At 36.6% G+C, this 14,143-nt stretch overlaps 1 protein-coding gene across 2 annotated transcripts in view; it reads right to left on the reverse strand.

Moving 5' to 3' along the window:
* Positions 1–14,143, reverse strand: part of furina (furin (paired basic amino acid cleaving enzyme) a) — a 99,699-nt gene that overhangs the window by 15,717 nt on the left and 69,839 nt on the right. For both annotated transcript variants that reach the window (XM_077228014.1, XM_077228015.1), the window contains exons 7-9: positions 8,006–8,094; positions 3,354–3,526; positions 330–542 (exon numbers count right to left, since the gene is read on the reverse strand). In XM_077228014.1, the coding sequence (XP_077084129.1) occupies positions 330–542; positions 3,354–3,526; positions 8,006–8,094 (475 nt within the window). The remainder of the gene's footprint in view (positions 1–329; positions 543–3,353; positions 3,527–8,005; positions 8,095–14,143) is intronic.

The following is a 14,143-nucleotide window of genomic DNA, read 5'->3' on the forward strand; positions in this document are numbered from 1 at the left end:
GAGAGGTTATGGTTTTGATTCACAAGAACATCCATGTTTTTTAAGGCTTTTAAACAGAGTAGGGCTTGGAAATAAGCTTAAAGGGCCATGAAGACGAAAGCATCTATCTTCCCCCTCACTAGTGACCGCAGTATTCATTGACAGCCAAAAAGCCTGTAAGAACTTTAAAGGCACTGCAACAATTCTAAATAAATTGGCTTGGCAGTTTATCTTTTGAACTCCAACTGTTTTCAGATCCTTTATTTTTGGATTAGATTAGCTATGCCACTTCTTCAATTAAAGGATAACTGGTGCTGATTATCTGGAGGCGGAGAGAGAAAGAGACTCACAATCTGTTTCTCATTGAGGCCTCCACTGCTGTAGGTTGTGGCGAGGGTGGACGAACAGGCCTCGCTGTACCACGGCACGTTACCGCTCTGCGTACTGCTGCTGATCGACAGCGTGTAGATGCTATTGGTGTAGCCGTCACAATTGCAGCTGTCCTTCTCGCGGCCGCCATTGCCCGAAGCCCACACGAAGATGGACCCCCGTCCTCCGCGGCCCTAGAATTTGGGAGAAGAAACAGTCACTCAAATGCATTTCCCTTCATGCAAGCCCAATCAAATGCCGTTAAGATGTTGAGAGCCAGATTCGAGCACTGCGCTGCCAAGTCTGAGATGGAAGGATTACCGGTGACAGTACTCAACTGGATAATATTTGTGATGAGTGGAGTCTGGAAAGTATTGTCTCCCAGAAAGGATTTTCAGTGTCATGGACTATTAAAGCACTATCATGGTTTCGATTGCCGGGCAAGATGATTCTAAAAGGACCTTGAGGGACAAAGCTAACGTTCTCAAGTCATTTATCATGCATGTTTATTTTCATGCGCAAATGAAAGACACAAACAGCACCGGGCTTTTGTGGTCTGCTTCTCAGATGAAGCACAGTAATACAAAAGCAAACTGTCAGAACTGATAATGAGCTTGTGAAAAATGCACACACCACATTAACGAGGCATATTTCAATAGCCGCGACTTTCATTTCACCATGTTGCCACAAAGAAAGGGCAGTAGTGCAAATAATTAGATTCAGATGCTGTTTGCTCGATACCTTTGATCGTTGCGTTTTTTTATGCTCATTACTGTACCTTACAATTCCAACAATGCACCAAATAAAAGTCTGCAGTGCAAACTTTGGCTCCGTCTTTCAGAGTTTGCTTTCGGTTACAGCACACACCTGCTTGATTGTGGGCATCCATTCAGTGAGGGTGTTTACACAGACCAGAGCCTCATTTGCATTGGCCTTTTCCCCACAAAAAAATGGATCTTGTTCACCAAACAAATCTGACTACTAGCACACGCATGTAACAATGGCTAGAAAATATAAATAAATATGGATGGGAAAAACACTCTGCTATTCTGTGTAATAGGTTAAACAAAGATTTGTATATTTGGTATCCCTAACATCTACTTAAAACTTTATATTTTCACTGGTTACAGTGAAACATTAATATTCAGAGGTATTTATTGAAGTAGTATCTTAACTCAGACTAAGGGATAATCAAACAATTTAAATGGAGAAAAAAGAACGACAGTGATCATTTAAAAATAAGTAAAGCAGTTATGGCCAAGTGCTTGCACACTAGAGTTTCCCCAAATGTCAGCGGATGCTGTGAATCTACTTATATCAAAGGAAATGATAAGTGAAAGACATGTTGAAATATTTGTTGCACAATTTAAAATGTTGTCACACCGCTTTTGCTGTTGACCAATGACCCGACTTCAAAATATAATATGCCATTCAGGGGCCTGTTTAATGTTAATATCTTTGTCTAAAATACAGTCTTTTTACACAGTTGCAATATTTAATGCATTGCTTACATGTTTCCATGAACGGGGAAACTTAGAGACAGTTTACTAAACTATTTTAATTCTTTCATCACTTACTGACCCCGATGTCATTCCAAACCTGTTTGACTTCCTATCTTCAAAAGAGGACATTTTAATAATTCAACTGTTTTTACAAAGTTGAAATTAAAATTACAAAATTAAACAAAGCAACAAAAAAAGGACAAAAAGCAAACAAACAAACAAAACAGAAAATTGACTGTTTTTTGTGTTCCAGAAACAAGTAAGTCTTAGTGGTTTGATACAACATGAGTATTTTTTGAGAATTTACATTTTTGGGAAGAACTATCCCTTCAGGTGATGCATATCAATCTGACATAGTCGTCTCCCATAATGTTTCTATAAAAAGTCTGCTCCTATAGACACTGCGGTAGGTAGCGTCTTGGCACGACTCTCTTCCATTGTCCTTTTATTGGGCGACAGCCAGTTTAACAACTCCGGTGCACGTTCATGTGTGAGTGAAGGGCTAAAACTAATTCTGTTCCATTACCCCGTGCATGATAGCGGTTTAGCTCAAATGGCGTCAAGTAATTAGGTATTAAGAATGTCAATACTGTTCACGCTCTGGAAAATCTGCATGAAGATGTCTCAGTTAGAATTGCCATTTAATGTGACATTGTAAATTAAACAAACTTCGCTCTGACTAGTAAGTGCTTTTATGACTCAAGGCACTCGCAAATGAAGTGTGGCAATATCAAATACAGAGCGTCCCTTCCAAAGGCCCCCTGACATCGCTAACTTCAAAGCAAATAAGAAAAAAATAAAATAATTTGGACCACAAATTTCTACCCTCTAAATGACGCTGCTGGTAAAAGTTCAAGATTAAGAGATTGAGGCTCAGATAGGACCGTTTCAGCACAAGAATATCAATGAAAGCACATCTACTGTTCGTGGTACAGACCAACTGATGTAGATAATGGCAGGAAACCGTGAAAATAGATCATGAGTCACAGAAGCAATTGTACAAAACAGGACCTTTTCTTTGCTCTTTTGAAATGGGTTTTATGTAGACATTTACAGAGCAAAACTTCCTCCCTGGTCCACCATAATGAAGAATCTAGACTTTAATATGACACCAAGCACTGGTACTTTGGTTTAAATAAATAAACAGCCTCAAATTTCTTTCATTAATTAATTTGCATTGCATTCAGTTCTTCCCTTCTAAAGGAAGTAAAATAGGAAGTAAAAATGATCTCTTTTCAATCTAAATTGAAAATTAGCAAATCATGACAGCATTTTCATTTTTAAGAACTAACATTTGCATATACGTACTATTCAGATAAGCCTTAAAGGTACAGTAATACAAGACAATTTAATTATAATGTGCAGAGAGGTGTAAAAGTTTTAGAGAAGGGATATAAATAGCCTTCTGGCATAAAATAAAATGAGGCAAAAGTGAAGAATAGTGTTTCTGATCATCAGCTAAATGACAAAGTGCAACAAGTTCATATTGAAGAGATGCCAAACCTCTAATACACCACGTAGGAAAGCCTCTTTGGCTAACTTTGCAGGTCCGTCCACCGTTTTGCCGTCATCTTCAGGTCCCCAGCTGGCGCTGTAGATGTCGATGTGGTGTGGGTTGAGACTAAGGGACTGAGCTTCCACCACATCAGTGACCTCTCCATCCAACATACGCACACCTGCAAAACACAAAAAATCATACACATTAAAGCATAGGACAGAGAGCAAATTATGAACAAATACTTTGGTTAAATAATTTTTGCAATGATTATTGTAATGCCTCTATTTAGATGAGATGATAAAAGGTTAAGAATTTTTGTGAACACTGCCACATGATAGAGTATGGCCATTACAAGCATTTCACATTTAGATGGGATGTTAGTGGAAAAGGATATCTAGATTTACAGTGATAATTGTAAAAATGCAGAATTCAGATGGTAAAAAAAATAAAATAAAGCTACCGAGAGCTTATATTAAGAACTGGAAACATGATTTAATGTTTTTGAAATAAGTATCTTATGTTCACCAAGGCTATATATATTTGATAAAAATACAGTAAAAACAGTAATATTGTAAAATATTATTGCAATTTTATATAACTGCTTCCTACTTTAATAATGTCAAATGTAATTTATTCCTGTGATGCAAAGCTGAATATTCAGCATCATTACTCCAGTCTTCAGTGTCACATGATCCTTCAGAAATCATTCTAATATGCTGATTTACTGCTCAAGAAACATTTATTATCAACGCTAAAATCCTTTGATTGAAAACTGTGATACATTTTTATAGGATCCTTTGATAAATAGAAAGACAGCACAAAAACAGCATTTATTTGAAATAAAACAAATGACTGAAAAATGAAAGAAGAAAAACAATGTTTAAAGTGAAAACAATCTTTCATTTCATTTGAATGTGTATTATTATAAATGGTGTGAATCAAACTTTAAAAACTTTTAGTGTATTTTTTTTCTTATACTGCCAACCCCTACCGGCCTGCAATGTTAGGGCTGTGTCAAGTAGTTAATTAGTGGCCCAATGCCAGAACCTATATTTCCTTTGAAAAGCAAGCAAGTAAATTGATTACCAATGTTTTTAAGAGAATGCACAGAGATGCAACATAACTAAACATACGGAAAAGCTGAATACAAAGAAGCCACTTCGAATAACCCTACCAAAACCCCCATATGATCGAGATCATTTTGCTGTTTATAACTTGCAGCATGAACGAGGTGCACAAACAGATAGTGCTGCATATAAAAGTTATTTTAAAAGTAAAAGGATGAGTGCAATGCATGCAATCTCGTGTTCGAATTCGGAGTTCATTCAAAGGTGACAAGCGGCTACATTCTTCTCTTTCAAACATCCCTTCACAGATGCTTCACAACAGAGGAGACCATCTTATCTTTTTCCACTTCCCTGTACAAAAGGGAATCTTAAATCGAATTGTGGGTTTGGGAACGAGCCAGAGCGTTTGGTCCAAAATGTCAGAGGTGTTGAGTTATTGTGATCCCAGCATCAGAATGTTATCTCAGCCTCGAATAAAAAAAGAGAGCACATTCTGCCCACAGCTCTTAGTTTTTAAAGTGGTAAAGATGAGAAATCAGAGTCAAACATCTTCAAAACAATGTGGATCACTCCTTTGATACACAAGGGGGCGAGGTTACACAAGGTTGCCCTCATATGGGTTCGTGCAAATAAACAAAAGTTCAGTCCTTTCAGGTTTTATAAAGCAATCTGAGAGCATTGATGTAGACAGTACTGCAAACAAACCGACAACAACTACAGCACAGCATCTTGGAAAGACAATGTTATTATCCCATATCTACATTCCAAAAGTCCCAAATATCCCCACAGGACAAAGAGAGAGCTGGCTCTGATTACTTCCCAGGAAATGAGAAATACATAACAGATATACACGGATGCACTGTGGCAACAAAAGAAGGGATTTTTTTATTCAGACTTGGCAAATACAACTAATCTACGTCCCCTCAAAAATGCAACATGAAACCTCAGGTTTATTCTTTATAAAGCGAATTTTAACAATGTACTCCACTGTTTTCTCCAAATCTTTCAAAACAATATTCTCTCTGAATGAGTTCTGGCAGAGGAATTAGCCGTGTTGTGTGCCATCTCTGCTAATGTGCTGCCATCTGAATCTGGCCAGAAGGCACTGGCTGCCAGTTTGGGCTGATGTTATGGGTCAGCTATCCAAAGACCTCCAATTGTCTCTGCCTTCTGTCCCCATGGTACATTAGGCGCAGTATCCATAAATACAGAGGTGCCACATTCGACCGCTCCAGACACATTGGCACACCCGGCATCTCGGAACGTTCAGCGTGTCGTCACTCACAGTAAGAATCAATGGTGCCACAACATTGCGCAGAAATGGGATAACCTTTCACAGGTGAAAATGTATTGGTTTGTGTTTTTATGTATTAACTCAATATTACAGGTTTTTGCTATGGTACTTTTTTATATTTTAACTTTTACTTTGGTAACTTTTTAATGTCGTGTTAGCTGACGCCTTCGTCTTGAATTGTGTTCTGCATCTGCTGAAGTCTATTGCAGATATGTAGAGTAACATGCGTCTAAATACGGCTGCAGACTCTCAGTCAAATTGCTTTTGAATGTTCACGGACCGGCTTTGACTGTTACAATATGGCCCATAGAAACAGCCGCTAATAAAGGCATCTATAGACAAGCACACACAAAATTCCTATTTTTCCGCTGTCTGCCAATTACCATAGTAAATATAATAAGCGCACAGGTTTTCGGCACGCCCATCTCGATCAGTCACTTAACTCAATTTGCACATCCAATGCAATATTAATATGTATCATATATAGCTAGTGTTATGTTGTGTTGCTTAATATTTGAAACAACTCAATAAATGTATTAAACATCATACATTTGGGAATTTATTTAAGGCAAGGTGTAGGTTAGAACTCAAATGGGTTATTTACAATGATTTTTAAGAGCATTTTTTCAGGAACTCAAATCTTAAGTTTTGTATTTAGAACAAACCTAAGAACAAAGATAAGAAAATTCTTAAGAAATGTTTTTGAGAATATAAAATCCTCCCACTGTTCTCCTTTTTTGCCCATTTTCATTAGCCAAATTGCATCAAATTCAAATGCATCATAAAATAACAACTCTCACCTCTCCTCGAAAAATTGCATGATTTAACGTATCATTCATACGTATAACGTGCCACATCAGCGCAGGGTGACTTGTGTTTATTACTACTAGTAATTACTATAGCTTATTCTTAGAGGTTCGTTCAAATCCCTAAACATATAAGTATTAAACGCAAGCAACCCTGCACTGTTTGTATTATGGGTGTGAGTGATACGTTAAATCATGAAATTTTTAGAGGAAAGGAGTGTGCTGTTATTTTATGATGCATTAGAACTGCATGATTCTGGATAAATTGAGAATCACGATTTATTATGTGTAAAATGGAGATTGCAATGCTCCCACGATTTATGGGGGCATCAGACAACTAAGCAAAACATGCAAACTAGAGGTTCTGACAAAATGGTCATTGCTTCAGTGATGCTAGGTGAACACCTATTATAACAATCACCAGCAAACTTTATAAATGGGAGAAAACATACAAGGTAGAGTGTGTTTCAATGTCAAAGTTTCAAATAAATAGAATAAAACACCAAAATCTCCTGGGTGTCGTTAAAAGCAATTTCTCTCTGAACATACAGAACCTAAATGTTGTTTGATTAGTCAGTGCTTAAAAATGCTACTAATGGCTGCTGTTGTATAGAGACAGTGTGACCTCATAATACATGTTATATAAACAGAAACATAAAGGTATTACATAATCATCTATTCTGTGGTGTCATTCATCAAATGTGCTATCAAATGGTAAAACTTAATTCACCCAAAATGAAAATTCTGTCATCATTTACTCAACCTCATGATATTTCAAACAAATGTGATTTTTTTTCTCTCATAAAAAAACAAACAATAAAAAATGTTAAACAGTTCGTACAGCTTGTGTACTATCATTCTTTTGCAGTCATATGATAGCTTATGGTGATGAACAGCTTTCATAATGAAGTTATTGTATTGGAGAAGAGCAGTATTCTGCTTAACATCTCCTTGTGTTAAACCAAAGAAAGTCAAACGGTATTTTGCACAACATAAGGGTGACAATTAATGACGGCAATTTGCATATATTAGTGAATTTACCCAGTAAAGTGAAGCATTTTATCTCATTGATAGTCTAAAGTCAGATTTTTTTTGGAGAGAATGTGGAAAGCAAGAGTCCAAGAGCCTGTACACAGCAGAAAATTTGCACCGAAAAGGATAAAATCACCTCAGCCAATTAAAAGGATTACATATGCTAGCGTCCAAATCGTTGGCGCAAAGGGACCTGTGCTGGAGCCTGTGATAACTGTCCCACTTGAGCTCATGAAGCCATCACTAATGGAGTTCCTCTTCCGAAGTGCTCTCGGTATGGAGCGGAGGAGAAGTTCTCATACAGTTTAATGGACAGAGACAGGGCTAATCTGAATGCAAAGCTAATTGGATGCTTCACTGAGGTTTTTTGCAATTCAAATATTAGAAAGGGCAGGGTGTGTGCTGACAATAGACTACCTGATAAAACAATAAATGTATTTTTAAATACGCCAACTCACCTCCGATCTTGGCGTTGTAGGCCACTCCGACACCACAGATGCCATTGTTGGCAACAGCAGCAACTTCTCCAGCACAACGTGTCCCATGTCTTCCAAAAAAAAAAAGAAAAGAGAGAGCAAGAGAGAGATTGAATTATGACTTTTCTGTACACTTTCAAAACATCTGTATTATTCCCAAAACATTCCCTTGGATAACAGAATACATTGCAATATAATATTATAACTATAAGAATTATATTCATCAAAATATATCAAGAGTTAAATAAAAATTTGGAATAAAATGAATTTAATGTAATGCATCTTATACACGCATAGAAGGTAGGAGCAAGCAAATGAAGGAACGCAATTCATGAATTGGACATTCTCAGTACTGCCAAAGACGGCTGGCAACTACAAACTACAGTGCTGATGACGAGAGGGCGGCAAAAAGACGCCCTAATCCTCACAGCAGGTGACTGAAGCTTCTCATCCCACAGGACTCATTCACAGCTCTTTTGCATGTGTGAAGAGCTCCTTCTCAGTCCTGCTGTAAAACAGGTGGCTATCTGTTCAATATAATAGCAGGTAACACACTGATAACCGTGGCTTTTAGGAATAAGATTACAGCCTGTGACAATGTGCAAATGCAACTTGCTGTATGCATTTAATCAAAATGAATGAGGACCAAAGCCAAGGAACCAGCTAAAGAACGGTTTTAGACTGAGCAGAGACGTGTCACCTAGATCACTATCCAAATGCATATTTTAATCTTGTTTGAATTTGCACTGTAGCTCCAACTAAACGATTTTGTTTTTTGTCATTACTAACAAACAGATTCTTTATGCACACTCATTGCACCACATCCAAGCATCTGAGACGGCGATGGATTCAAGCATAAATCCACAGCGTCTGTGTCACAATAATCTGCCGGGTGAGTAGACATATAAAAGTCAAGAGAGCAATGAAGGGTAAGCACAGAGTTAAACAGCACAGAGGAAGGATCAGTGAAATCCCAGGAGAACCCCTGCAGTCATCGGTCCATTCATAGGAAGCAGAAGATCAGTGAGGCTAATGTCTCAGACATACTCAGTCCTGCAATAAGGAGGATCATGGGACCTAGATTACATCCAAAAGGAGGAGGAGGTTTTATGGATCGTTAAAATTACAAGAGGGTATTTGTTTGGATGAATGCAAGATTACAAAACAAAAATTGTGCAAATGACATAAATATTATTAATTATCATCATTTATATTGAATTTTACATGAACACAATTTTGTTCATGACAAAATATGTGGACTCCATGTATATAAAAGTTAAATAAAACATTTACATAATATTCTTTTTATTTCATATATTTAACTTTTATACATACATTACATATGAAGACTTGAGATGCAAAATCCTTTTTCTTTTAAATTATCATTTTTATGAGGCTCCTATGTTTAGGTTCAGTCATTTTACTTAAATGGCAATGAAAAGGTTATTAGTCAAGAAATGTCACACTATTCAATTCATTGGTATTTAACAAATTTGATTGTCTTTTCTGCAAAACCAGCTAAGTCCATGTGTGTGCTTTTTTGTTGTTGTTGCAAAACCTCTAAGTCGGCATCTTGTTTCACTTTGTCATGGGTAGAATAGAGCTGTTCTTTAATGCAGCTTATGTCCGTTTCTGTCAGAGTTACAGTATCACACGAAACACTGTTGTGTTTACAACTCGCAAAATCCTGTCATTGCCAGTGTAACGATTTCCTTTAGCCTTAGAACGGGCAGAATTATGATGTTGATGACGTTTCCTTTTACCAGTGATTGAAACTACAGTACCACAGGTTCATCCATTTCATCATACTCCTCCATCTTAAGTTAAAAAAATGATAAAAACTTGCAGCTGATATGTACGACATTCATCTTAGTTGAAATCACATGATTCGATTAGCGTCTTCTGATTGGTTCTTTGAACTTGGAGGCTTTTGCCTGTACAATGAATTTCTGAACGGGCCGAGGCAGGGATTTAGCGAGTTTGAAGCGAAAACTATTTGATGATCGTATACTATGTGCGAAGAGCATTCGCTCAATCTCGTTATCTATCATCGATTGACGGAGGTGGCGGCTTTTGCATATGAAGTCTTCATATTTACTATACTATAATATACTACACTATACACTATTATTTATTCATTTCAAAACATTGCTTTACATTACACAATTTTAATTTGGATTTAACTTTACATGTACTGGCAATCTGCCTGTCTCAAAACATCCCAATGTGATGAAGATAAATGGGGTGATTGTTCACCACTCTTCAGCTGTCCCCGATGATATATGGATGAGTGGCATGTTCTAAATGAAAAACTAGTCCAGATGCTCCTCGACACATTTCTACACTGCAAATGCCCAGGATGACTGAATTTGAGCAGACATATTGCAAGCATCTGCATTTATTCACTGACTGAACAGCAATGTAGTGACACTAACCTGACTTTCCCTTTCTAACCCATTTTAAACTAAAATGTGAATCAATAGACTCATATCGGTGCGTCTCCCATTCACCTGAACAAGATATAGATTTCAGTAGCTTAAATTATCACCGTGGGCTTTCTCAATTGGTTTTATTGCCATTTCATATTTACCTGTAGCAGAGGACCAGAAGGAATGTGCAGGAACGTCTGCATTTCCTGCACTGATTTTGGGAGGATGAAAATCTGGGCAAAATTCTGCTGATGATTTATACTTAGCTGAGAGTAATACACTTTTATACTTGAGGCTGAAAAAGCATAATAAAATTAGGCAAAACATCTCGTAAATGAGCAGGCAAGAGACGAGAGATGTGTAGAACTCGAATCCTGTAGAAACCTGAGCAGTTTTCAATGAAATTCTGAAACTGTAGAATACGTGTAAGCCCAGTAATGAGCAAGTCGAAACATTTTTACACTAATTATCAAACATGTTAAAAAAAAAGCATCTAATTATTGTGAAATATTACAACAAGTTTAATTAACCGTTTTCTTTGTGAATATATTTTAATGCAAATGTGAAAACGTAATTTATTCCTTTGATGGCAAAGCTGAATTTTCAGCATGATTACTCCAGTCTTCAGTGTCACATGATCCTTCAGAAATCATTCTTATATGCTGATTTGGTGCTCAAGTCAAGAAACATTTCTTATTATCACTGTTGAAAACAGTTGTACTGCTCCATATTTTTGTGGAAACTGTGGTACTGAACATTTGTTTTTAGAATTCTTTGATCAATCTATTATTTTTATTTTTTTAAATAGACATCTATTTTAGGCTGCATAAAATTTGCCAACAAGTCAATCAGCACTAACAGCAGATGTAAAATAAGAGTATTTCTGCTTCATATAACAGAAGAAAATCAGGACACGCTGGACCATCTGCTTTCTCCAACACCACAGGCGTTTTTACGAAGACATCCTGTTTGGACCTTTATATAACCCTGAGAGGATTCAAACCTGCAAACATACTGCTCATGACATACAGCTCAGTTTTTATAAGAACAGGATTATTCTGGGCTGGATGATGGTTTGGCATCTCCACAGGAAGTCATCCTAAAAGTTTGTAGACGCAACCAAGCAAACTATTCTTTACATACGGAAGAGATAATGCGTGAGGCAATTGGAACTATACTTTTGCTAGAAGTGCAATGTCATTCAAAAAAAGTAAAGACAGCAGATGTGATGAAAGGGCTAATAAAAGGTTAATTTAAACAAAAAATATTTTGTCCATTAACTTAATTAATTTATGATTTATTAAATTACTTATCTTGTGTTTGGATTGAGATGTGGGTGCATAAATAACATTTTTGGGTAAACTGTCTGTAAAAAGTGTGTAACTGCTCTTTGACCTACTAATTTAAATTTTGAAAAGGACTGAAATATCTCACTATTTTATATAAAAAAAATAATCTGATTCAGACAATTGACAAGGATTCCTCACTGAAAATGTGTGAACAGCTTGTGATGAAACTTAAAAAAACAACACCAGTTCCCTGACTTTCTAGGTTGTCTATGAAAGCCTTGTAGACTGATTTTAATGTGAAGGACTCGGGCCAGTTTCACTGGGAACCTCTCTTCCGTTCAATGACACATAAAATGAATGCTTATACAATATCCGGGATAATGCCAAAATAAATATTCTGTACTGTAATGTCAATGTGTCATGCAAAGAATGGGGATTAATTCAAACTATATTCCCACATAGTCAGATCTATATAGTCTATATAGTCTCCGATATACCCTATAATCAAGTGTAATTTTAATGACCTCATTTGTCGACATGATGCCAGTGAATTGCAGAGATGCAGCAAACGCACATTGCTATGATCAGATGCTTTGTTTACTGCTGTTTTCTCACCTCTTTTTATTTTTTGTTATGTTTATTTGGCTATTGAGAGGATAGAGCGCAGCACATATATTCATCTAAATATCGCTCTCAGTGTGGACGATGCCTAGATGTTCGTTAACAGCATATTGCTGGAAAGCCAATGCTTTCCAAATTCTTGGAACTTCGCTGTGAATATATCGGGGCATTGATGTTCAGTCTCTTGTGCTTTATGTGTGCACGAATGTGAGCACGAGCAGTCAGTTGCTGGGTGCAGTTCACTTAACGGCCAGCGGTGTCGCTAATAACAAAGGTTTATGAATTATACATATAGGCACATTAACTAAACGAAGCTTCTACAGAATGCATATTATCATCTACAACCCTCACCATACACCCCGATAAGCCGTGCTAACTGGAGATTACCAGAAGTGAATGAAAAAATATAGTTGGATATAATATGTAAAGACATTAAGATGTTTAAAAAGGTTTCCAGCAGAAAGATCAGCATGTTTTGCTTGAATTAGCAGACCCACGTTACACATGCCACGTGTTTTAATTCATTCAATACAGATGTATTCAATATTCATAACCATCTTAAAATTGGATTAGGCAGTATTCCAGCTGGCTTTATCAGAGGCTCAGGAAAATAAATCCAGGGGAGTATTTCAGTGTTTTAATCTTGGGAGAGAAACTAGGCGCAAGTCTAGAGACCGTCAGGCGGAATCTTTAACGGAAGGCTCACTTGCCTCTACGAGTTATGATTTTATGGAAGAGCAGAGCTGTTCTGCTTGACTTAACACTACATATTTCTGTCTTCTCTCTCATATTGTGCCTGATGAATTAACAATGACAGGACAGGAAAATATACAGTCCGTTTTGAGTTGCTGCTAAGCAAAACTCACTTGACTGGCTAGTACAAACACATTAACTGTGGGAACTGTATACGAGGGAATACTTCATCCTGCCTTTGTCTGAACAAAAGGCATTTCCAGATGTGCAGTTTTAATACACCAAACAACACGGTGTGTTATGGTAACCTCTGATGTTTTATCAGCACACGTTTTGAGCCGATCTTGATCAGATTACACCCTGAGAGAACGGGTCTCTAAAGTTGTGCCAAACGCCCATAAAGCACTGCTTTGCCGAAGACAGCGATCTATAAAAGATATGATTTCTAATACATGTTCATCTTTGCTATAACTCACTACTGAATATTTTTAAGTGCAGAGGAAAGCTTGAGACTCTCAATCTGTAATTGATTCAAAGCCAACTGAATTTTTTATTTTATTTTTAACATATGGTAAGAGTCAACACAGAACTGCACATGAGAGTAATTAATGTATTAAGGTGCTTGGTATAGTCAACTGATACGAGTATCGGATATCTACAGAGAAAGATAAGAAAATTAAATACAATGAATTGTAAAAAAAAGATAAGATTTAATCATGGTAAAGACATCCATCTGCATGTGTACATAGACCAACATCACCATGTAATTAATTAGATTTTAAATAAATTGGAATATATATATATATATATATATATATATATATATATATATATATATATATATATATATTTATGTGAATGATAGAATTTTTAAATGTTATCATAAATAGACAATATACACAAATAGTGAACTACAGGCAAAAATGTGTTCACACTATCAGGTTTTAAAAAAATTTTTTTAGGTAAATTACAGAAATGACAATAAAAACAATAATTGTTTTACGGAAAAGAGCTGTTCAGAGATGAAAGTATGAAAAGAACGGCCTTTATGTGGATTCCAACTCTTCTCGCCACAGCTTAGGTTTTTT

This window comes from Siphateles boraxobius, unplaced genomic scaffold (assembly GCF_051911475.1).
Source record: "Siphateles boraxobius isolate OS27281-9 unplaced genomic scaffold, OSU_SipBor_1 130, whole genome shotgun sequence".
NCBI classification, from domain to species: domain Eukaryota; kingdom Metazoa; phylum Chordata; class Actinopteri; order Cypriniformes; family Leuciscidae; genus Siphateles; species Siphateles boraxobius.